Genomic DNA, 24,379 nt, shown 5'->3' with positions numbered 1-24,379 from the left:
CCAACCCCGTGGGTTCTAGAATCTTCTGGACTAATGCCGGCTTTAGCTTAAACCCTGTTTAGGCTCAGCCTCTTCCAGGCCTAGGCTGAATCAACTTAGCCCTGACTCGCAGGAGGCCAGGACCTTGGCATGCCTTGATCGAACCGCCCTGTGCCCTACGAAGACGGCTCGCTTCTTTCTTACACAGGCCACGTCACGATGGCAGGGACTGAGCTCTCCGTCCCTTCTGAGCAGTTTACCAAAATCAAAGAATGGGAGTTGATGCCGGCAAAAGCCCTGGAAGTGGTGCAGGAAGAGGGAGCGTGCAGAGGGAGGGAACACCTGGGCCCCGGAAACGTGGAGGCCCAGGGCACCTATGGGGTCCTCCAGGCCAAGATGCTGGAGGGGGAGCGGGAGCTGGTGCTCACCACGGAGGAGAGCGAGAAACACATCGCGACCCTGCAGATGGTGCACTTTTCCTCCGAAGACGTGCATCTACAGGACGTCGGCTGGCTGACACCGCAGGGCCGGGAAGGGGTGCAGGGGGCGGCCCGGCAGGCCAGCGGCGGGGAGCAGTCTCTGCTGTGGCTGGACGAGGGGTCCCAGCAGTGCGTGGCCATTAGCATCCAGGAAGACGCGTACACTTTGCAAGAGCTGGAGGTGATGCAGCTTCACGTTCTGGAGGGCAGTGTGGCCGCGGCCAGCGAAGACACCAAGTTTGTGGTGAGCTTGGCCGAAAGCACCGGGTCGGTCAAGGTACGGCCGGTTTTAATAAACAGACCCTGTACATAGAGGGAAAACTCCCAGCGGCTTTTCTTTTTTTGTGGTTGTTTTTTTAAAAGTGGCTCTTGGTGCGGTATTGGGTATGGACAAGCAGTTTAAAAATTGCACTTTAAAATTAAGCACGGTAAAAATAATGCCCTGGGAAGATCTCGGGAGACCTTATGTTCTTTTCTTTCTTTTTCTTTTTTTGCTTTAATGTTTATTTTTGAGAGCGAGAGAGAGAATGTGGGGAGGGGCAGAGAGAGAGGGAGACACAGAATCCGAAGCAGGCTTCAGGCCCCCGAGCCGTCAGCACAGAACCCGATGCGGGGCTCGAACCCACGAACCGTGAGATCGTGACCTGAGCCGAAGTTGGGTCGGTCGCTCAATCGACTGAGCCACCCAGGTGCCCCCTTCGTGTTCTTTTCTAAGGGGTTAAAAAATTAGATTAGAATATTACAGGGTGCTGTGCGTGTGTTTTGTTTTGTTTTAAAATTGTGTGACATTTTCTTACCAAAACCCTTGGTGCTTAGTAGTTATGGCTTAAGCATTTTGGTTGCACTGAATAATCTGTGCTTCTTTGTTTTTTGTTCTTTACGTATTCTGCGGTTTCATCCCGGCAAAGAGTTTTATCGATTGTCATCGAGGGTATAGTATTTGTGTGAATACTCATTTTTGTTTATCAGCTTGAGAAAGGTCAGGGGGAGGACCAGCCGTCTGCTGAAGGAGGGTTCCGCGCCCAGACCCAGGAGCAGTTCTTTCTCGTGGAAGCCAAGCCTGGAGACGAAGGAAGTGACGAAATTGTTCTGACAATTTCAAACTTAAACGTGGGAGAACAGGAAGACAGACCTGCCTCCGGTCAAGGCCGTGCTGAAAAAGCCAACTCTACAAACAATCAGAAAAAGGCAAAGGGTAGGCCGGTTCGCTTAGCGTAAGAGACCCTGCGTCCCAGGGGGGCTGTGCTTTTCCTTCAGGGGAACGGGATGGGGGTTGAAATTTTATGGGGTCGCCTTTCGGTTGGCTTCCGAAATGTCAGGAAACGGCAGAAAGTTGAAGCTAATGGTCTGTATGGGGAATCGAACCCCAAAGAGCTTTGTGTCTCGGACAGAAATGTTCTAAAGGCACTGTAAAAATAATTCTGCCAAGTGCTGCGTGAGAACAGAGAAGGTGGGCCCTGATCTGCCCCTAGTTTGCAGCCGGCGGGTGGAAGCAGGGGAAGGCGGGGGCAGGGGAATGCAGGGCTGATGGAGGTGAGGGCGAGGGCCTGGGGGCCGGGAGAAGGGGTGATGTCCACAAGGCAGCAGAGCATCTGATGTTAGGCGAGGCTCAGGGAGAGGACTCAGAAACCATTAAGACGGGATCGCCATTCCAGGCGGCAGGAGATGGCCCGTGGGGGTAGCTCCAGAAGTATGTGCCTTCGTAAAGTGGACGGCTCCCGGAGAGCCCCACGGTGGGTGCCCAAAGAGGGTGATGAGACCAGGTTAAGAAGGACCTTGAAGCTCTCTTAGAGTCACATTAAAACCCAGGTTGCCTGGCGGCCGCCCACAGAATAAATTGACCCTCAAAAATTGTTGAGCTTTTTAGAAAATACCAGGGTCTCACTTACTTAAATCAAGAGAGTTGGTCCCTCAAATCTCAGTTTCTAGCTCATTTCTGCAAAGTCAAATCTGGCAACGCTCGGCTGTTTCCTCTCAGCCGCAGGTGGCCGGGGTGGGGAGGTGACTCAGTTTCAAAAGTCACTTAACCTGATCTTAACCTGTGGGTAGAAGCATTCATTTGGGTTTATCGCCTCTGGCCTCAGCAGGGGGTTGAGTCTGCAACCTTTGCTATGATGTGTGTCCCCGTATATAGCGTTTCTCCTGTATTTAAAGCAGGAGATCGTACCCCCAAATTCCCAATTCCTAGCTCGCTTTATTTTTAATATGTTCACAATTTTGTGCAACCCTCACCACTAATTCCAGGCTATTTTCATCCCCCAAAGTATTCCCACGTAGCATCGGGACGTTCTGGACATTTCCCTTACATGGACTCATGCACCTAAAACACGTGCCCTTTTGTGTCTGGGTGTCTTCCCTTGGCCTGATGTTTGCAAGCTGCGCCCACGTGGTAGCATTTGTCAGGGCTTTGTTCCTTCATTCCTGAGTCGCACTGCGTCGCAGGTACAGCCTATTTTGTTCCCATCCGTCCACCCGTCGCCAGAGTGCCGCCGTGAACATTCGCGCACAGGCTTTTGTTGGAATGCTTTCTCTCTGTTCTTCCGGTTGCAACTCACGGTTGCAGCTGCCCCGATTTACAATCCCACCAGCGGCGTCAGGGGGTTCCAGTGTCTCCACGTCCTTGCTGACACTTAACTTCCCGTCTTGAAGCCACAATAGCCGTCCTAGTGGATGTAAAGAGTTATCTCATCGTGGTTTTGATTTGCATTTTCCTGGCGCCTGATGATGTCGCATATATTTTGATGTGCTTATTGGCCACTCGTAGGTCTTCTTTGGAGGAATGTCTGTTGAAATCTTTTATTTTTTAATTGGCGCCTGTATTCGTTTCCTGGTGCCTGCCGTAACAAAATACCGCAAGCTGGGTGCCGTAAACGACAAAAAATGGATTCTCTCGTGGTCCCAAAGGCTGGAAACCTGAGATCGAGATCATGCTGTTGGAAGGTTCTAGGAAAGAACATGTTCTGTGCCTTTTTCTTAGCGTCTGGCCGTTGTCACAATCACGACATTTTTTGGCTTACGGATACATCACTGGTGTCTGCCCATGTTGTCACGTAAAACTCTCCTTCCCTGTGTGTGTCTCTCTCTCTCTGTTTCTTCTGTTCTCACTCGGGTACCAATCATGCTGGATTAGGACCCACCCTCATCCGGCATGATCATCTAAACGTGATGACATCTACAAAGGTCCTATTTGCAGGTAAGGTCACAGTTACAGACATTTGCCGTTAGGATTTCAGTGTATCTTTTTGGGGAACGCAGGTCAACCCATGAACCTTCTATTCCAAGTTTATTGGGTGTTGTTGGAATTCGTAAAGTGCTTTTTTCTGAAGCTGTTGAGATGACCGCGTTTTCCTTCCCCTTCCTTTTGTGAATATGGTGTGTTGCACTGCTTGGTTTCCATACGTCCCACCACCCTTCCATTCCTGGGATAAATTCCACTTGGTCCTGGTGCACAATCCTTTTAATAAGCTACTACTGGGTTTGGTTTATTGGAATTCTACTGAAGATTTGAAGATGGGTGTCTTTGGTGTCTGAGTAATGCTGGCCTCACGGTCGGGTCCTACTTTTTTGTGCCTGAACTTTGAAAAAGGATTGATGTTAATTCCTTTTTTTTTTTTTTTACATTTTATTTATTTTTGATAGAGACAGAGCACGAGTGGGGGAGGGGCAGAGAGAGACGAAGACAGAGAATCGGAAGCAGGCTCCGGGCTCCGAGCTGTCGGCACAGAGCCCGACGCGGGGCTCGAACTCACGAACCTCGAGATCGTGACCTGAGCCGAAGTCGGACGCTTAAGCGACTGAGCCACCCAGGCGCCCCAGGATTGATGTTAATTCTTTAAGCACCTGGTAGAATTCTCCAGTAAATCCCTCTGGTCCTAGGGATTTCTTTGTGGGTAGTTTTTTTGATGAATGACTCAATCTCTTTGTTTGCTATAGCGCTATTCCGATTTTCTGTTTCTTCTGGAGCCAGTTATGGTGGCTTGTGTGTTTGTAAGAATTTTCCATTTTCTCTGGGTTATCTGGTTTGCTGGCAGACAGTGGCTCGCAGTATTCTCTTATAAGCTCTGTCCCTCTGTGCAGTTGGTAGTAATGTCCCCACTTTCCGTTCCTGCTTTTGCTTATTTGACTTGTCTCGTTTGTTTCCCAGTTGCAAGTCCGGGTAAAGGTTTGTCAGTGGTGATCTTTTCAAAGAACCTATTTTTGCTTTCATCAGTTCTGTTGTTTTTCTGTCTTCGATCTCATTTATCTCCACTAGAGTCTTCATGATTTCCTTCCTTCTGCTAGCTTTGGGTTTAGATTTCTCTTACTTTTCTAGTTCCTCAGGATGTAAAGTTAGGTTATTGACCCGAAATGCTTTTTCTTTTTTCACGTAGGTGTCTACAGCTAAAACTTCTCCTCCGAGCACTGCTTTCGCTACATGCTATAAGCTTTGGTGTGCTGTGTGTCACTTCCATTCAGCTCAGAGCATTTCGCAGTGGCTTTGTGATGTCTTCTTTGACCCATCGGTCACCTGTGAGCGTGCTGTTTAATTTCCACACATGTGTGAATTTTCCAAGCTTCCTCCTGTTACCGATTGCCACTTTAGTGCCATCACAGTCAGAGAGCATATGATTTCCATATTTTTAAATTTGTTGACGCTCGTTTTGTGGCCTGACACGTGGCTTTTCCTGAGGAAGTTTCCGTTTGCACGTGAGGAGAATAATGTCCACCGTGCTGGTGTTGAGTGGTGTTCTGTAGATGTCTGTTACGTCTGTTTGGTTGATGGCGGGGGGTCTTCTGTTTCCTTGCTGATCCTCTCCATTGTTGAAAGTAGGGCGTTGGAATCTCCAAGCGCCTCTCTCCACCTTCACTTCTGTCAATTTTTGCTTCAAGTATTTTGGGACCGTGTCGTGGGGCGCGTATATGTTTATAACTGTCCTACCTTTGTGATAGATCGAGTCTGTTATCGTTATGTAACGTCCTTAATTGTCTCTTGGAACACTATTTGCCTTAAGTCTGTTTTGTCTATCGCTAGAGTTGCCTCAGCTCTTCCGGTCACCGTTTGCGTGGAACGTCTCCTGTTGGGTTACCGTATTACGCGTAAAAAAAAAAAACCAGAAAAAGGATGTACCGAGTGACTTTGATGTGTTTCAGTGGAATTTCAACATCGAAACAAAAGATTTTTCCAAATACACAGCCTCTGTATCTTCTTCCTGCAGAAGCAAAACGACCCTTCTGCTGTGATAGCTGCGTGTTCACCTCTTCTAGAATTTCGAGTTTTAATCGTCATATGAAAACTCACGGCACCGAAAAGCCCCACGTGTGCCACCTGTGCCTGAAAGCTTTCCGCACGGTCACTCTTCTGCGGAATCACATCAACACTCACACAGGTAAACCAGGGGAGAAGAATTATCTCCCACGAAGGATGCGTGTTTAAGGTTTACGTACGAATGCGAATCCACCTATCTGCACTTGAGAGTAACGTGTCTGTCTCGACCCCTTTGGTTTTGCCTTCTTCGATTGTGCTTAAAAACATCGAGTGTTACGAAGATTTTCTTCTCACACGTGTCTGGGGGTAGTTAGGGTTTACAGGACCCCTTCTTCATTGTTAGAGCGTTTTGAAACGGAGTCTAATTGATAGGTTATAAATCCCTAGGGATATTTGTGGCGAAGTCTTATCTGAGAAGGCTGAACTTGTGATTTTACAGGAACCAGGCCCTACAAGTGTGGTGACTGTGTCATGGCATTTGTCACCAGTGGAGAACTTGTCCGACACAGACGTTACAAACACACTCACGAGAAACCCTTTAAATGTTCCATCTGCAAGTACGCCAGCGTGGAAGTAAGTCCGTCCTTGTCCGTAGGGCTTTGTGGCATTCTTTCTAACTTGACACGGGGCGCCTGAGTGGCTCAGTTCGTTAAGTGTCCGACTTCAGCTCAGCTCATGATCTCATGGTTTGTGAGTTCAAGCCCCACGTCGGGCTCTCTGCTGACAGAGTTTGGAGCCTGCTTCAAAGCCTCTGTCTCCCTTTCTCTCTCTCTGCCCCTCCCCTGCTCACACTCTGTGTCTCTCTCAAAAATAAACATCAGACAAGAAATTTAAAAAGTTGACGCAAAAGTTAAGTCGCACTAACAGAATCTCTTACAAAATAGGTTTCGCTAAAGATATTATTCGTAGAAAATCTCTGTGGGAAATGATACTCGTTTTCATTTTATACGTTTAAAATAGAAAATTGGATTTTTTTTTTTTTTTTTTGATTACCAACTCGTGAAAGCAACATGAAAGGTGTACGAATTACAAATATAATCACTTCTACTTGGGAAATAATTCTCAAGTGTGTTAAGTTCTGTCCGGTGCTCTGTGGAGTGTAGTCAGTTCTACAAAATCAAAATGTATTTGCTCTGACATAGAACACAGATTCAGTGTGGGTTTTTGCTGCAATTTTGGACCTTACCTCCGGGGCCCCTGGTCAGATAAAAAGCGACTTGTGTGAGCATTCAGACACGGCCCGTTTCCTGTCTTAATTACAGACAGACCACCTTTCTCAGATTTCCAATTATGTGTCGTGTTCCTTTGAATTCTCTCGTATTTATACCTTCTGGCAGGCCTAGCTGCACCCTAAATGAAATGACAGAAGAATGTGACACTTCCTTTCCAGCGTCAGGTCTCTGCGGTCACCGTTTAAGGACTCGGCCCTCTGTCCTGAGTCTGAGCCCAGTTGGGAAGGGATCACACACACGAAAGGAACGGAGTTAAAGGGGAGGCCTCAAGTTTAAATACAGTCATGGCGCAACCGTGTTTCATCAACTAGGAAAGTTGGCGCACGGGGTCAGGATTTGGTTCAGGAATTCTTTTCCCCACACTGTTACTATTTTTAAAAATGATTTGCCATCGGAGTTAAAGGTGGTGGCTGCGTGTGGAAACCCCGAGAGGAGGTTTCAGAACTCAAAGCCTCCTGAGGACCCGAGGCCCGGAGTGGCCCCGTCGTTGGTGTCCTTCTGGCTCTCCGAGCAAGCTCGTGTGTTGGCAGAGGCCCTTCTCGGGGGTGGGCAGTCCGCGTGCAGCCCGAGGGCTGGTCGGCCTCGACAGAGGGACCCCCCAGCCGCTGCCATCACCCCTTTTGTATGGTTTCCAAGCCTTTCCCTGCTGCTCGGTTCTGAGCGGGGAGCCGCCTGGGCCCCCCTCACCATCCCTTGACGCTTGGGCCACCAGGAAGGTACCGGAGCCGTAGGCATATCACAGCGCTCCTGACACCTTGTCAACGCGCCTTGTCCCCTCCTCCCTGCAGCCACAGGGGACATCTGTCACAGCGCCTTCGCTCCCTCTTACCGCTCCCCAAACTTTTTGTGCTGTTGTTGCTAAAACTTCTCGCTTTGCCTCCTAATATACCCAAAGACGTCCACTTTTCTTCTAAAAATCCAAGCTGCATTTTTCGGTTTGGGCCTTGTTTTCCGTCCCAAGTCTTCTGTTGTTCTTGAATGTTCTCCAGGCTTCCGTGTGCTTATCCCGTACTGGGGAGCCAGACCCGAGCGCAGCCTTCCTGGGATGGCGCTCAGGGCTGACGCGGGCTTTCTGACCTCCGTCGCCCGAGTGTGGCTGATGGGGCCGTGTCCGCTAAAGGCAGATACGGGCCTGCCGTGAGCACACGCAGAAAAAGAGCAGTTCTAGAAGGCGCTCAGTCAGGCCAAAAATGATCAGATGGGAGGGAGTGTGTGGTTTGCCTTTTAACTGATTGCCTGGGATATGTAGTTAATCAAATTAGAATTTGTTTCCTTTTACTTCCAAGTTTCATCTTATAAACAAATCACTGACACACAGAACCTGCCCTTGATAGAAAGCAAGGCCTCCCTTGGTCCATGTGCCATGGGGGTCCACAGAACTGTGAACTCGAAGGGCCCGTAGGGAAACGTCCCATCAAAGACCTGATGCCTCGAGCTTCCTGCTTTATTCACGCAGACAGATGTTTTCTGCCCTGTGTGCACCGCAGCCTGAGCTAAACTTTACAGCGATCGGATGCATGTTGCCTTGGAAATGCAAATAAAATCCTGTATGGCTCTGAGCCGCTAGAGTTCAGTTTGTAAAAGTGAAGTTGAACCTGAGAGTCTCTCGAAATGACTGCTCGTTATCCACAAAGGATCACACACACACACACACAATCAAATGAGAAACTTCGTCCACGACAGAAAATAAAAATAACGACCGGTTCATGTTTTTCAGTGTGTGAAATACGCTCTGAGGTTAAACTCGGGCCGATTTCTGCATCTTTTATAACTCTGATTAGTTGAAGACACTACTGCTTTTTATTATTTCTTTTTGTTCTTTTTAATGTTTATTGTTGAGAGAGAGAGAGAGAGAGAGAGAGAGACAGAGTGCGAGCAGGGGAGGGGCAGAGAGAGGGGGAGACACAGAACCCGAAGCGGGCTCCAGGCTCCGAGCCATCCGCACAGAGCCCGACGCGGGGCTCGAACCCACGAACCCGCGAGATCGCGGGCTGAGCCGCAGTCGAACGCTTTGCCGACTGGGCCACCGCCCTGAGGTTTCGGGGGCACCAGCGGCCTTTCTCTGTTCGCCAGGCGAGCAAGCTAAAGCGACACACCCGCTCGCACACGGGGGAGCGTCCCTTCCAGTGCAGCCTGTGCAGCTACGCCAGCAAAGACACCTACAAGCTGAAGCGACACATGAGGACACACTCAGGTGAGGACGGGCCCCGCGGGCGGCCCAGGAGGCTCGGCCGGTGCCCTGTCTCCCCGCCACCCAGTTAGAGCTCGGGCGGCAGAGTGAATTTCTTTGTGCTTTTCCCACACGGGGATCTGGATCCGCACGTCTGCGCCTGTTTGGCGCGGAGGGAGGCCACGTGAGTACCGTGCTGGGACCCCGAGGGGCCAAGTAGGACGCCGTCCAGTGCCTGCTGGCGAGGTTTGTCGGGGAGCTCAAAGTCACATGCTTAACTGACCCTTCAGGGTTTTTTTTAAAGTTCATTTTATTTTGAGGGAGAGATGGAGAGTGAGAGAGTAAGCAGGGGAGGGGCAGAGAGAGAGGGAGACACAGAATCCGCAGCAGGTTCCAGGCTCCGAGCTGTCAGCACCGAGCCCGACACAGGGTTTGAACGCGCGGACCGCGGTATCGTGACCTGAGCCGAAGTCGGACGCTTAACCGTCTGAGCCCCCCGAGGCGCCCCGGGGACCCTTCAGTTTTAAGGCAAAACGTAAAGTGTGCTGGTTTCGTGCTTCGTAATGCCCTTCACCTTCGTGCCTCATAATGCCCTTCACCTGTTGGCCCGTCCCCCGGCTGCTACCCCCCCCCCCGCCCCGTCCTACGGAAACTACCAGTTCTCTGTATTTATGAGTCTGTTTCTGTCTGTTTTGTTCCAAAGATCCCACATATAAGTGACAACATAGGTATTTGTCGTTCTCCATCTGCCTCTTTCACGGAGGCCGATGCCCCCTAAGTCCGTCCATGTTGTTGGAAATGGCAAGATTTCATTCTTGTTTTGCGGCTGAACGATACTCCGTTGTGTATTTACCACATCTTCTGTAGCCATCCATCTGTCGGACCCTGGGGCTGCTTCCGTATCTCGGTGTTTGTAAATAATGCTGCAGTAAGCGTAGGGGGGCACATGTCTTTGCGAATTACTGTTTTCCCTTTCTTCGCATAAGTCCCCAGAAGTGGCATTCGTGGATTGTGTGGTATTTCTAGTACTCGCTTTGTGGGGTTTTTTTTTTGTCTGTTTGCTTGTTTGTCTTTTTGGTACGAAGAATACGTTTCCGTGGACATCTCGGTTCTTGATGCCACGGCAGGAACCGGATAGCTAAGTGACGAGTCAGCCGCCAGATGTTAGGAGAGCCGCCCGTCTGGGCCACTGTCCACACAGCCCTACTCGACCCAACGCTGTCTGTCCGGGCTTGATTTAGGAACCCGGCATAAACTGTGGGGCTGAACGGTTGAGGGAAGGGTGGAGAAAGGAGCCCCGGGGACAGCAGAAAAGCTTTCGGCTCCCAAGACCTTTGGGGAGGTTCAGGGCCTGCTGGGCGAAGCCGCCGTGCAGAGGGTCACTTTTGTCATCCGTGTCACAGGTGAGAAGCCCTACGAATGCCACGTGTGCCACACACGCTTCACGCAGAGCGGCACCATGAAAATACACGTTCTGCAGAAGCACAGCAAGAATGTCCCCAAGTACCAGTGTCCGCACTGTGCCACCGTCATCGCAAGGAAGAGCGACCTGCGTGAGTGTCTGGCTTAATGAGCTTCCTTTAACTACGGTATTTGCGGGCTCCTTGGAGGCGCGTCCTGGACCCTGGAGCCCTGGGCCTGGTTACAGGGAGGCAGCTGGGCTGCAGGACCTACTCCGGAAGAGGGAGTTTTTTTCCCCCCAGCGGTCCTGTGGCGCCATCTAGTGGCGAGACTGAAGAGGTGCGGTTTCATGGCTCGGCTCGGAGCGCTGGCCGAGGGCCCGTTCCGTTGCAGGTACACCCGATGACAGTCACAGGTATTTCAGGTCCTGCAGCACTGTCACGGGTCTTGTTTCATCCCACCCTAGGCCTCCTTCTACAGATGAAGCAGATGATGAAGGGGCCTAGAGACATAGAGTGATCTGTCCCCAAGTCCCCCGAATCCGGAGGTGCAGGGACTCGTTATAGGTTCTGACTCTGTTAATGTCCCCACCAGTGACGCTCCGCAGACTTTTCTTAGGCTCTTGCTGTAATCCTCTAAAGTTCTGGCGGCCGAAGTGGCAAAAGGACCAAAACCAGTCCTCCCCTTAAGGAACTCCCTTCAGCAAAGGAGGCCAGCCAGGGCCTGAAATCCTTTACTGTGACATGGTTACGTCCCCTTCGTGGCACAAAACACCACAGAGCAAGAACAGAACCCGCCGTGAGCGACTCCGAATGCCAGGGTTAGGACTCGGGGTTTTACCCTGCCCGCAGGGAAAACCAGGCGTATTCAGCAGTGGGGTCGTGGTGGGCACAGCCGTCAGCGAATGAGCACCCCTGCTTTGTCTCGGGGTCCCTGGGCTTCCCATTTTCCGTGAACTTACTTCTCTTTCCAAAGTACGTAACGCTGTGATGCTCAAAACATGTTAGCAGACGTACAAGTCGCCGGTTTGCCCGGAGAAAACCCTGGAGACGAGGTGCATCGTTTGGAAAACATTTCTGAAAGGGTGAGGGTGTGTAATGAAGCTTTAAAATTTTTTTTTGAAGTTTTTTTTACATTTTATTAATTTTTGAGATAGAGAAAGCACGGGGGGGACAGAGAGACAGAATCCGAAGCAGGTTCCAGGCTCTGAGCTGTCAGCACAGAGCCCGATGCGGGGCTTGAACCCACGAACCGCGAGATCATGACCTGAGCTGAAGTCGGACGCTCAACCGACTGAGCCGCCCAGGTGCCCCATGAAGCTTTAACTTTTAAAAATCTAGAACATTCTGTCAACGTTACTGGAGTTACCGGCATGCCACAAAACACAGCCCAGTGGAACTTTGTAGGGCACGAGGGTCACAAGCCTATTGCCGAGAAAGGAAACAAGTCTCTGACAGCTCGACGGAGTGATGTAGGTTACATCTCCTTTCAGCAGGTGACCCTCCCCATGTACCCCTGTAAGATGCTTTGTGAGCGAGTGAAGTCTCCCTTCCTGCCGCCGTGGGAGAAATCAGACTCTTACATGCCTGAGACAGCACGACTAGGGTGTACCTCCGCCAGCTGTCCCTTTTTGCTTGGCCTCTTACACAAAGGATCACAAACCACCGTGCTTCAGACTCCATTCAGCAGAAATTATTCCAGAGCGTGTCCAATCAGACCTTACCGCGAGTCCTGCATGCGTTAGGACAGAGGAAAAAACAGGGCATTGACTCTTAACACGACACTTGGACCTTTTTTTTTGTTTTTCAGTTAAAATCCAGAGGTCGTGTCTTTGTCATGTAAAACCACCGTAAGGTTATCCTAAAAACCTGCCCACGCCTCGCTGATAAGGTTCTCAAGGCGCTTTGTTAAATGAACACAATAGGTGGGACGTGCAGTGCCTTAAGTGACATTGAAATCCACGTCAAAAGAGTAATTCCTGGGCTTGGCAGCCTGTGGTTCCTTCTGAGCAGTGCTGCACAGCACCCAGCAGGGAACGACTTCGTTCCCTGAGAGACACTTGGCAGTATCTGGAGGCATTTTGGTTGTCACAGCTGGGGAGGAAAGGAATCTTACTGGAATCTAAATATTCTCAGTGCCCAGGACACGCCCGCCCTCCCCCCCCCCCGCCCCGCCCACCCCACCAGGAAGAAACCAGCTCCATAGCGCTGAGGTCTAGAAGCCCTGACTCAGAGGGGAGGGGAGAGTAGCTGACCGAACACCGTTCTGCCGTGTGACGTTCTGTGACTGTTCTAGGTGTCCATTTGCGCAACCTGCATACCTACAAAGCCATGGAAATGAAGTGCCGTTACTGTACCGCGGTCTTCCACGAACGCTATGCCCTCGTTCAGCACCAGAAGACCCATAAAAACGAGAAAAGATTCAAGTGTCAATACTGCTCTTATGCCTGCAAGCAGGTACTCGGTTTCAGCCAGTTTGGGGAGGCGGTGGGAGGCAGTGGCGTATGGAGGGAGGGAGGGTTGGGGTTCCCCATCGCTTTGAAAATCGTGGAAAAAAAAAAAAAGATCATGCTTTGGTGAAAGAGACGGTTCAGAATAACCCGAAAGCAGCCGTGAGCCAATACTTGAAAGCAGCACTTCGTCAAAGTGTGGTTTACAGGCCCCTGGAGGTCCCTGCGGCCAGTCGGGGCCGTAAGATCAAAGTTCTTGTCATTAGATGACTGATTCACGCCGATACATTATTTGCCCTTTTCACCGTGTTGACATCGGCCGTGAAGGCGCCACAGCAGCAGAGGTGACTGAGAACAAGCAGAGCAGTCACCCCAGGCTGGTCTGGCGTCTGCTGTGTTCTTCACCTTCATGCACAGCCGCAAAAGTGAAGGGTGGTTTTACTTAAGAATGTCCTTGATAGAGAGTAACAGTTCTCAACTTCATTCAGGCTTGACCCAGGATACTCATCTTTTTTTTTCTTTTTTTGATGTTTATTTATTTTTGAGGGAGAGAGAGAGAGTGTGAGTGGGTGGGGGCAGAGAGAGAGGGAGACACAGAATCCAAAGCAGGCTCCAGGCTCCCAGCTGTCAGCACAGAGCCCAACACGGGGCTCGAACTCATGAACCTGAGATCATGACCTGAGCCGAAGTTGGATGCTTAACTGACTGAGCCACCCAGGTGCCCCTAGTTACTCATCTTTGAATAACAGAGCCCCTGTGCTGTCTTCCAAAGCACAGCACCTGTCTGCAGGGAATCACCTGTGGCATTGTGTGAGTTGCCAGCCCAACTAGCCACTTTTTTCGTGAACTGCTGTTTTCACTTGGGAGAACAAGGGATAGGCAAACTCTCCTGCTTCAGTCATCGGACATTTGGCAACATGCAGTGCCTTTTTCTTGAAAGTAAATGAAGTGAGGGGCGCCTGGGTGGCTCAGTCGGTGGAGCGTCCGACTTCGGCTCAGGTCATGATCTCACGGTCTGTGAGTTCGAGCCCCACGTCAGGCTCTGTGCTGACAGCTCAGAGCCTGGAGCCTGCTTCGGATTCTGTTGTCTCCCTCTCTCCCTGCCCCTCCCCCGCTCATATGCGCACGCTCTGTCTCTCTCTCTGTCTCTCTGTCAAAAATAAATAAACATTAAAAAAAAAAAAAAAAGTAAATGAAGTGAGTCCGTCACTTCAAGGAAAATGTGGTTGCCAGAGATACAATCTCATCTGTCGGGAGGAAATTACAATTAGAAATCTGTACATCCACCACCATGAGCTTGACAAGCTTTCTGACACTTGAAGACTTCTCTAATCAGATGGGAGTGATTTTAAGAAAGCATTTTTTTATGTAGTGGAGTGAAGTGTGACAACGTTTAGAAGCCCTCCATAACTCGGTAAACTGATACTTTTCCAAATGACCAGTCTGTTATTTTAGAAAATCATGCGTAGATAGAAAATTCACTCAAAGTATAAGATCAATGGATTTTCATGTAATGGACCCTCTTCCCCACACGTCTTTCCTCTCACCCTCCCTCCCAGGACAGCAGCGCTCAGTCCCATGTTGAAAGTCAAGGTCCCACCAGGGCCACACTGTCCTGGAAGGGGGGTGGAGTCAAGACGGGTGGGAAGAGAGCACCCCCAAGAGAAAACCTTGTAGAAATATAGTTTGGTTATGAACAGTAACATAGAAGTGGGTGTGTGTTTCCTCTGCATGGTCATAGCATTTTAAATAAAACAAATAAAATGGGTACTTTCGCTTGACTTTATACATATTTTTGTCATGCTTCTCCAAAATTTTTTAAAGCTCATTTATTTGAGAGAGAGAGAGAGAAAGAGAGAGAACAGGGGAGGGGCAGAGAGAGAGGGAGAGAGAGAATCCCAAGCAGGCTCCACACTAAGTGCAGAGCCTGACACGGGGCTTGAACTCACGAACGGTGTCATCATGACCTGAGCGGAAACCAAGAGTCAGATGCTTAACCGACTGAGCCATCCAGGTGCCCCTGCTTCTCCAGGTTATTTACTTGTGTCAATCTTAGTTAAAATTCCTAATTATTTCTTTGCTAAGGACAGTTATTATCAGCTTTATGCTTTTAAATGGATATTAAGGTTTGTCCTGATATTTATCAGGAAGTTAAGAGGCGTAATGTACTTCCAATGCCAAATAGCCATGGAATTGAAACTCTGATGTTAGATTTTAAGTTTGCAGGTTCCTTCTGCCCTTTGTAAACTCGGGTCATTGCAGATAGTTCTAGAAGAAGGGCTGCTAGTCCATGAGGCCTCTTGGAGGGACAAATGATTATCGTTTCCCTCCCGAAGGAATGGTCTACCACATTCCCTGAGGGGCTGTGGGACCCGCGAGGCCCTCATCAGTGGCCTGATGGTGGACAAGTTTGTCTCCTAGATAGCCAGACCGTGCTGCCCGCATCACTAACCGCATTGACATTGTGTGTGCCATCATTTTTCGTAATCACGCGTTCATCCTTAGGGAGGGAAAAAGGTGTATAAGAAATAACGTCAAGGACTAAAAACAAAATCCCTGTAAATATTAAACCTCTCATTTCCCTCTCCTTCTCTCCTAGGAACGCCATATGACCGTTCACATACGTACCCACACCGGAGAGAAACCATTTACCTGCGTCTCGTGCAATAAATGTTTCCGACAGAAGCAACTTCTAAATGTGCACTTCAGGAAATACCATGATGCAGACTTCATCCCGACTGTTTACCAATGCCCCAAGTGTAGCAAAAGCTTCTCCCGCTGGGTAAGCTCACTTAACTCACAGTAAACCTTACTTCTTGCAAAGATTCCTCTGTTTCACAGGCTCTGACACACTCAGGGAGTTTAAACCCAATTATAGAAACTTGCCAGGGCTTAAGACGGCATCTGCCTGGCCTTGGGGAAGTGGTTATTCGTTTTTTTGGAGTCACAAAGCTCTTGCAAATCGTATGAAAGTGTGGTCTCCCCTTTCCATGAAAAAAGACGGCTCTACAAACAAAACCTTGCAAATGGTTTTAGAGAATTCTCATACTCCCTGGAGTCCGCAAGAACCACTGCTCTTAAATGTAACATTTTAACATTGTTCCTGTGAATTAGATTTAGGCTGTTTCCCAGAGAGAATGCAATTTTCGAAATGTCTCAGAGATGTTCTTCAAATAGTATTGTTGGTACTCTGCTAAGAAATGCGTTTACTCTTCGACGTTATTCTCTTTAGGTGCTGTGTGAGTGATCTGTTGCCATATGACAAATCGTTTCGAAACTTAGTGGTTTAAAACAACATTTATTTCCTCACACTTTCAGTGGGTCAGGAATTTGGGAGGGGCTCGGCTGGGTGGGTCTGCTTCATCGTCTCTCAGGAGGTTACGGTCAGGATGTCATCAGGAGGTCCACTCCCAAGATGGCGCCCTCCCGTGGCTGTGGGCAAGGGTCTTCAGTTCCTCACCACGTGGACCATTCCGTTGGGCTGCTCAAGGTGTCTCATGACCCAGAGTAAGCGAGAGAGAGCAAGGGGGAGGCCACTGTGACTCTTGTCACCTACTTTTTAAAGTGACCCATTACCTCTGTTCATAAGAGACGGATCACTAGGGGTGCCCTGGTGTCTCAGTCGGTTAAGCGACCGACTGGCTCAGGTCACGATCTCGTGGTTTGCAGTTCGGGAGTTCGAGCCCCGCAGCGGGCTCTGCACTGATGGTGTGGAGTCTGGTTGGGATTTTCTCTCTCTCTTTTCTGCCCCTCCCCAGCTTGTGCACGCTCTCGATCTCTCTCTTTCTCTCAAAATAAAGAAATAAACATTAAAAACTTTAAAAAAAGAAGCAAATCACTAGGTCCAGCCCACACCCGAGAGGTGGGGGATGAAGTTCCCTTTGAAAGAAAGAGTGTCAGAGAATTCGTGGACGTTGAAAAAAATACCACAGATGATGAGCCAGATCTCTAGACAGTGTATATGCTCCAGGCTCCCTTCATAAAAGTTCTGAATTATCTGAAGTTGACTGTTTTTATGGGGAAAGCTTTATATCTTTTCTCTTTGTGTTTTTCTGGGTAGTGTAGTGGGGTAATTCCAGAGTGTTAATACTCGTAGTTCAAAATTTCAAATACAAGTTGTGACAGTAGTCCGAAAACAGCATTCATACAGACTTAGCATTGTCAAGAGTCAACATTGGAAAGATCCTGCCTTTTGGTGGGAAGAATAAGAAAACAGAGAAGGGGTTGAGTCGGCCTCATAGAATTCCTCAGAGCAAACAGTCAGAAGTCTTGAAAGCTTTTCTTGCATTCAAGAGAGGGCACGGGGAGTTGGATCTAGAATACAGACATCCCTCGGAGATACTGCAGATTGAGATATTGAGATATTGCAGTAAAGCAAACGTCACAATAAAGTGAGTCAAAAGAATGGTTTGGTTTCCCGGGGCATACGAAAGCTACGATTATGCTGTGCTGTAGTCCATTAAGTGTCCAATAACAACATGCCTTAAAAAAAGCATATATTGTAATTTAAAAATACTTGACTGCTAACAAATGCTAACCACCAGAGCTTTCGGCAAATTGTGATAGCTGATCACTGATCACCGTAACAAATATAATAATAACAAAAAAAGCTTGAAATATGGTAAGAATTGCAGCCCTCCTCCGTTGCTGGTGGGATTTGAAGTAGGTGAGGCCGTTGGGGCCCCTGGGGGCCTCAGTGGGTGGAGCGTCTGACTTCGGCTCAGGTCACGATCTCGCGGTCCGTGAGTTCGAGCCCCGTGTCGGGCTCCGTGGTGACCGCTCAGAGCCTGGAGCCTGCTTTGGATTCTGTGTCCCTCTCTTGCTCTGCCCCTCCCCCACTCATGCTCTGTCTCTCTGTCTCTCTCTGTCAAAAAGAAATAAATGTTAAGAAAAGAAAATGGCGAAGCCACCTTGGAAGGTAGTCTGGCAGTGTTCCAAACAGTTAAAACATACTTCACCCAAGGCATATACTCAAAAGAACTGAAAACACAGGACCGCACAAAAACTCGTACACAAATATTCATGGCAGCCCCCGAAAGCGGAAACTACCCGAATGGACATCAAGTGGTGAACAGATAAAATGTTTTATAACCACACGATGGAATATTCCTCAGCCATTAAAAGGAGTGATGTACAGATATATCGTGCTGCAACATGGGTGAGCCTTGAAAAAAGCCAGACCCAGAAGATCACGTATTAGAGGATTCCATGTCTATGAAATGTCCAGAATAGGCAAATTCATGGAGACAGAAAGTAGCTGAGTGGTGGCCAGAGATCTCAGGGGGTGGGGAGCACAGAGAGTGACTCCTGAGAGTACAGGGTTTCTTTTTGAAATGTTCTAAAATTGATTGTGGGGATGGCTTTACAACTCTAAGAATAAACTAAAAACTGCTGAACTATACCATTTATTATTTTTTAAGTTTTGTTTCTATATTTTGAAAAAGAGAGCATGCATGAGCAGGGGAGGGGCAGAGAGAGAGAGAGAGAGAGAGTCCCAAGCAGGCTCCGTGCTGTCAGCGCAGAGCCCGACATGGGGCTCAGTCCCATGAACCATGAGGTCATGACCCGAGCCAAACCCAAGAGTTGAACGCTCAACCGACTGAGCCACCCAGGCTCCTCTGCGTTACACAATTCAAATGGATGAATTGATATATGAATTGTATCTCAGGAAAGATGTTTAAAAAATAAAAATTTCCCATTGATGGTTCCACTTGGAAGTTGCCGCTTTGTCCCAAGAAGTAAAAACCCGAATAGTTTGAAAAATCAACTCTTCCGGGATCTGCAGGGGAGGGGAGGGCACAGGACAAATCTCTGCCTCAGGGTTGGAGACGGGTGAACACAGACCAGAGACTCCCCAGCAGCAGCCTCCACGGGAACCAGCACCGGGGGCAGGGGCGGGGGGTGGCGGGGAACTGGAACGGTGACTGGGGACTTGCTCTGGGGACTCAGGTGGATGCGTAGGAGATTAAAAGCTACAGATCCAGTCCTAGAGGCCCCCGCGACGCTGCACATTTTACCACCACGAGTTCGACCAGATTCCCACACTGAATGTCTGAAAAGGAATCCCCTTCTGCTTCCTTCCAGCAGGGGAGCAGGGAGCAACCGTTCCGAAATACCCCAGACCACTCTGTTCTCCTTCACAAGGTCTCCCTCCAGGGAAACCAGTTAAGTGCAGCCTAACCTGCTGGGGTATCATCAGAGCCTAACAGACCTGGCGGAAGGGAAACCCCCAACTCCAGCCCCAAGAGCCATCCCGTCCCACCTGAGGTGGAGAATAAAACTGAGAAACACTGTGAGGGTCACAGCCCAGAGGCATGGCTCCCTGAAATACTGAGACCCTGTCACAGGCTACAGACACCTGCCTCACCCCCACACTACTGAAGCGCAATTTAAGGCAGTTCCTTCCACCCGGGACATCACGTCCAGGTATCAGGAAAATGTTACAAGGCATACCGAAAGGCAAAAATCACAATTTGGAGAGACAGAACGGCAAAACCAGGCACGGCAGGGATGTTAGCATCGTCAGACCAGGAATTGAAAACAACCCTGATTAACATGCTGGGGGCGAGGACAGAAAAAGTAGACAGTTTGCAAGAACAGACGAACAACGTGAGCAGAGGTGGAAATCCCACGAAAGAACCAAGAAGAAATGCTCTAAGGGAAATGAAAAGCGCTCTGATGAATGAAATCGAGGAAAATCTGAATAAAGGGAGAAGTAGTCCATGTTCATGGATAAGAAAACAATAATGTCAAGATGTCATTTCTTCACAACTTGATCTATAGATTCAATGCAATTCCTATCCGGATCTCAGCACATTATTTTATCAGTAATGACGACGATTTTAGAGCTGAGGTGGAGAGGCAGAAAACCCAGAACAGCCAACATGATATTGAAGCTAGAGAACGAAGTTGAAGGACTCTGCCCGCCTTCAAGACTCGCTATAAAGCTAGAGTAATGGGGCACCTGGGTGGCTCAGTCGGTTGAGCATCCAACTTCGGCTCAGGTCATGATCTCGTGGTTCGTGAGTTCGAGCCCCGCATCGGGCTCTGTACTGACAGCTCCGAGCTTGGAGCCTGCTTTGCATTCTGTGTCTCCCTCTCTCTGCCCCTTCCCTGCTCATGCTCTGTCTCTCTCTATCTCTCAAAGATGAACAGAAGTTAAAAAAATAAAAAAATAATAATAATAAAGCTAGAGTAATCACAGCAGGGTGTGTTAGTGAAAGAACAGACACATGGATGGAGCAGAGAGCCCAGACAGACCCCGTGAACACAGTCTGCCGATCTCTGACAAAGGAGCAAAGGTGATGCGATGGAGAAAATACCACCTTTTCAGCCAACGTACTAGAGGAACTTGAATCCACATGGAAAAAAAAAACCTAGACCGAAACCTTATGCCTTTCGCAAAAATTATTTCAAAATGGTTACAGACCAGGGCGCCAGGGCGGCTCAGTCAGTTAAGCATCTGATTCTTGGCTTCAGCTCAAGTCATGATCTCACGGTTTGTGAGTTCGAGCCCTGTGTCGTGCTCTGTACCGTCACCATGGAGCCTGCTTGGGATTCTGTCTCTCCCCCACCTCAAAATAAATAAACGTTTAAAAAAATGGGTCACAGACCTAAATGTAAAATGCAAGACTATAAAACTCCTGAGGGTAACATAAGAGAAAATCTAGATGACCCTGGATGTGGTAGCGACTTTTCACAGACAATACCAAAGGCACCCTCCATGACAGAAATCATGGATGAGCTGGCCTTCACTAAAATGAACAATTTCTGGGGCACCTGGGTGGCTCAGTCGGTTGGGCGTCCGAGTTCGCCTTGGGTCATGATCTTGCGGTTTGTGAGTTCGAGCCCCGCGTCGGGCTCTGTGCTGACAGCTCGGAACCTGGAGCCTGCTTCGGATCCTGTGTCTCCTCCTCTCTCTGCTCCACTCATGCTCTGTCTCTCTCTGTCTCTCAGTAATAAAAAAAGTTAAAAAAATTAAAAATAAACTGAACAATTTCTGATTGGAGAAGACACGCCACAGACAGGGAGAAGATATATGCCAAAGTCACCTCTGATGAAGGACTGTCGTCCAGAATACACAAAGAGCTCTTAAAACTTAAAATCCTAAGGAAACAGACACCCCGGTTAACAAATGGGCCGAGGACGTTGTTACGTACAGACCCCTCACCCGAGAAGACGCACCGGTGGCAGATAAGCCCGTGAAAAGATGCTCCTCGTCGTACGTCATCAGGGAAATGTAGTTAGAACGAGACCCCACCACGTACCTATCAAAACGGCCCAAATCAGGAACCCTGACGACCCCAGATGTCGGCGAGGATGTGAACAGCACAAGCTCTCATTCGTTGCTGGTGGGAATGCGACGTGGCACGGCCTCTTGGGAAGAGTTTGATGGTTTCTTACAAAACCAAACGTAGTCTTACCATACGGTCCAGCACTCACACTCCTGTTCACCCGAAGGAGTAGAAAACGTAAATCCACGCAAAAACCCACACATGGGTGTTCGTAGCAGCTTTATTCCTAACTGGCAAAAGTCGGAAGCAGCCAAGACGCCTTCCGGTAGGTGATGGATACGTGAACTGTGGTCCATCCAGACGATGGAGTGTTATCCAGGGCTGAGAAGAAATGAGCCATCAAGCCACGCAGCCGCGAAGACAGGGAGGAACCTTAAGCGCGTATCACTAAGTGAACGAAGCCAATCTGGAAAGGGTATGCGCTATGATTCCAATGATGCGACGTTCTGGAAAAAGCACAACTGTGGAGACCGTAAAAAGATCGTGGTTTCCAGGGGTTGGGGAGCAGGGATGAACAGATGGAGCACGGAGGGTTTTTTAGGACAGTGAAACCAACCTGTGTGATACCAGAACAGTAGGTACTTGCCATTGTACGTCTGTCCAAATGCACAGAATGAACAACACCAAGAAGGAACCCTCGTGTAAACCGTGGACTTTGGGCGATTATGACGTGTCCAAGGAAGTTCATCAGTTGTAACAAATGTACCCCCGGTTCTGGTGGGGGTGCTGATAATGGGGGGGAGGCTGTGCCAGTGGGGGCAGGGGTATAAGGGAAATCTCTGACCTCCCTCCCAGACGCGCCATGAACCTAAATCTGCTTTAAAATACGAAGTCTTTAAAAGTAAATAAGTGCCTCTCGGGGTATTTGAATCCAATTTAATTTCTAGAAAGTAAATCACTCGCAAACTTCCATTCTTTAACACGCAACAGTCAAGTGTATCTCCGTGCCTGAATGCCATAGGGCAAGGCCCCCTGCCTCCCCAGTAAAGGACCCGTGCCCTGGATTCCGAATGCTCGCTCCCTCCTCTCTTGAGAAACATTCCTCTGACCCATGTCTGTCCTATCGCTCTGCCCTCTGAGTCGCAACTGATCTAAATGTCATATCGGTCTACTTAAAATCTTAGCCCATTTACTGTTTAAAGGCTAGACGTGTTTTTGCTTATTAATCCAAAACCGACGCCCTGAGTCGTTAGCCAGGAGCCTCGTGAATTTGGAGGAAGATGGTGTGTGTGTGTACCTATATGTGTGTGCACGTGTATGTGTGTGCTTGGCTGGGGAAGGGGCCATTGTTGTCGTCATAGTCTCGAATCTGTGGCCCCCGAAGGCTTAGTTTGTGCACAGTCATCATATAAACCCAGGGACTGGACAGCGTTCTTCTGTATGGAGCCGGGAGTAATATTTTCAGCTTCGCAGACCATTTTCTGGCCCAACTGCTCAAGTCTGTTGGAGCCCCCAAAACAGCTATAGACAGACGATTCATGAATGAATAGACACGGCAGTCTTCCAGAAAACTTGCTTTACAAAATCCAGTTGGCCAGCTGGATTGAACCCTTGGGTCATTGTTCTCCCACCTGCAATGGAACCAGTTTAAATGACCTGTAACATCCCCCTTCTCCTTACACGTGAATCCTTCCCCTTCTGCCCATAAACCAGGACGGTCCAGTAGGGCACCCACTGAAGCTGCAGTGGAAATTAGGGGGAAGGTTTTATATAATCAGCAAATTGAATGGCATGTCAGCAGTCTCTTACTTTAGCATATGAACTTTCCAAACGAAAAATTTCTAGCTTAATTTAAAGCATCCTAAGTGTTCGCATGTAAGAATACATTGGTGAATAGTCTTGACCGAGAAATCTCTGACTTCCCTTTTAGTTCTGAGTGTTATATATACATTCAGTTACCCCTTGTGGGGGCAAGTGACCATGTGACTCCGTCGGTTAAGTGTTCGACTCTCGATTTCGGCTCAGGTCGTGACCTCACAGTTTGTGAGATCGAACCCCAAGTCAGGCTGTGTGCTCAGAGCACACATTGGGATTCTCTCTCTCTCTCTCTCTCTCTCTGCTCCTCCCCTACTTGGGCACTCCCTCCTCTTTCAAAATAAACAAACATTAAAAAAATAACCCCATGCATGGTAGATCAGGAGAGGAGCTGGCAGGCCAGTAAAATATACGTGGAATGTTACATATTTTCTGAAAATTGACAATCTATTGAATTTCTGGCTCCACATCAAACCTCACTTTGGACAGGGGACACATTCTAGAAGAACAGATTTTGTCTTCTCATTGGCCTCTATGATAAAAAAAAATTTGGCTAGACCTAAACACAACAGAGGGGTCCCCTTTTATTTTATTTAAAAAAAATTTTTTTAATGCTTATTTATTTTTGAGAGAGAGAGCGTGAGCAGGGGAGGGGCAGAGAGAGAGGGAGACGCAGACTCCGAAGCGGGCTCCAGGCTCGGAGCTGTCAGCACAGAGCCCGACACGGGGCTCGAACTCAGGAACTGTGAGATCCTGACCTGAGACGAAGTCGGACGCTCAACTGACTGAGCCGCCCAGGGGCCCCTAAAAGCCACCTTTTATTGTGCAAGAATATACCAGGTACATGTTGCCCCATTTTTCCGTACCCGGGTCTCTAACCGTGGAATTTGAAATGACATTCCGTCGGTGATGCTGACTCCCATGTGCTCTGTATCATCTCGCCGACAGAATAATATGCAGAGACATTCCGCGAAGTGTGACGCGGGCCAGGGAAAGCCGGCCGCCTCGGGCAAAGTGAGAAGAGTGAAGAGGAGAAAGCTGGCCGTCCTGAAAGAGGCAGGAAAGGAAGACGGTAACTCATTTTAAACAAACTGGGTTTTAATTTGAGAGTGATCTCCTTGTTATCGCTTCCCGGGTGCTGAGTGGTCCCGTGCAGGGGATTCACCCAGAAGCCCTAAGTGCCTGTCCCCGAAAGGTCCTGGGCCCAGCCCTGTTGCCGCTCCCTGCCACCTCGGGCAGGTGTTGAACTTCAGTTTGCCCCCTCTGGGTCATTGGCAAAGTGGAAGCGATTACTCGTGCAGGTGCAGAGAGCCCCAGGAGGCATCCACGGCTCTCGTCACCGGGGTTCCTGGCAGACAGTCTAGCGAGGCTGAAG

General features: G+C 49.1%; 1 protein-coding gene across 1 annotated transcript in view; it reads left to right on the top strand.

The window, feature by feature from the left end:
* Positions 1-193: 193 nt before the first annotated feature.
* Positions 194-24,379, top strand: part of CTCFL (CCCTC-binding factor like) — a 30,641-nt gene continuing 6,455 nt past the window's right edge. The window contains exons 1-9 of the mRNA XM_060620973.3: positions 194-735; positions 1,428-1,653; positions 5,654-5,824; positions 6,143-6,276; positions 9,009-9,129; positions 10,509-10,658; positions 12,802-12,962; positions 15,555-15,737; positions 23,953-24,076. Of these exons, the coding sequence (XP_060476956.2) occupies positions 199-735; positions 1,428-1,653; positions 5,654-5,824; positions 6,143-6,276; positions 9,009-9,129; positions 10,509-10,658; positions 12,802-12,962; positions 15,555-15,737; positions 23,953-24,076 (1,807 nt within the window). The 5' untranslated portion in view covers positions 194-198. The remainder of the gene's footprint in view (positions 736-1,427; positions 1,654-5,653; positions 5,825-6,142; positions 6,277-9,008; positions 9,130-10,508; positions 10,659-12,801; positions 12,963-15,554; positions 15,738-23,952; positions 24,077-24,379) is intronic.

Source organism: Panthera onca, chromosome A3 (genome assembly GCF_046562875.1).
Source record: "Panthera onca isolate mPanOnc1 chromosome A3, mPanOnc1 haplotype 2, whole genome shotgun sequence".
NCBI lineage: Eukaryota > Metazoa > Chordata > Mammalia > Carnivora > Felidae > Panthera > Panthera onca.
The sequence above is the reverse complement of the archived record's forward strand: the minus strand, read 5'-3'. Positions and strand labels throughout refer to the sequence as shown.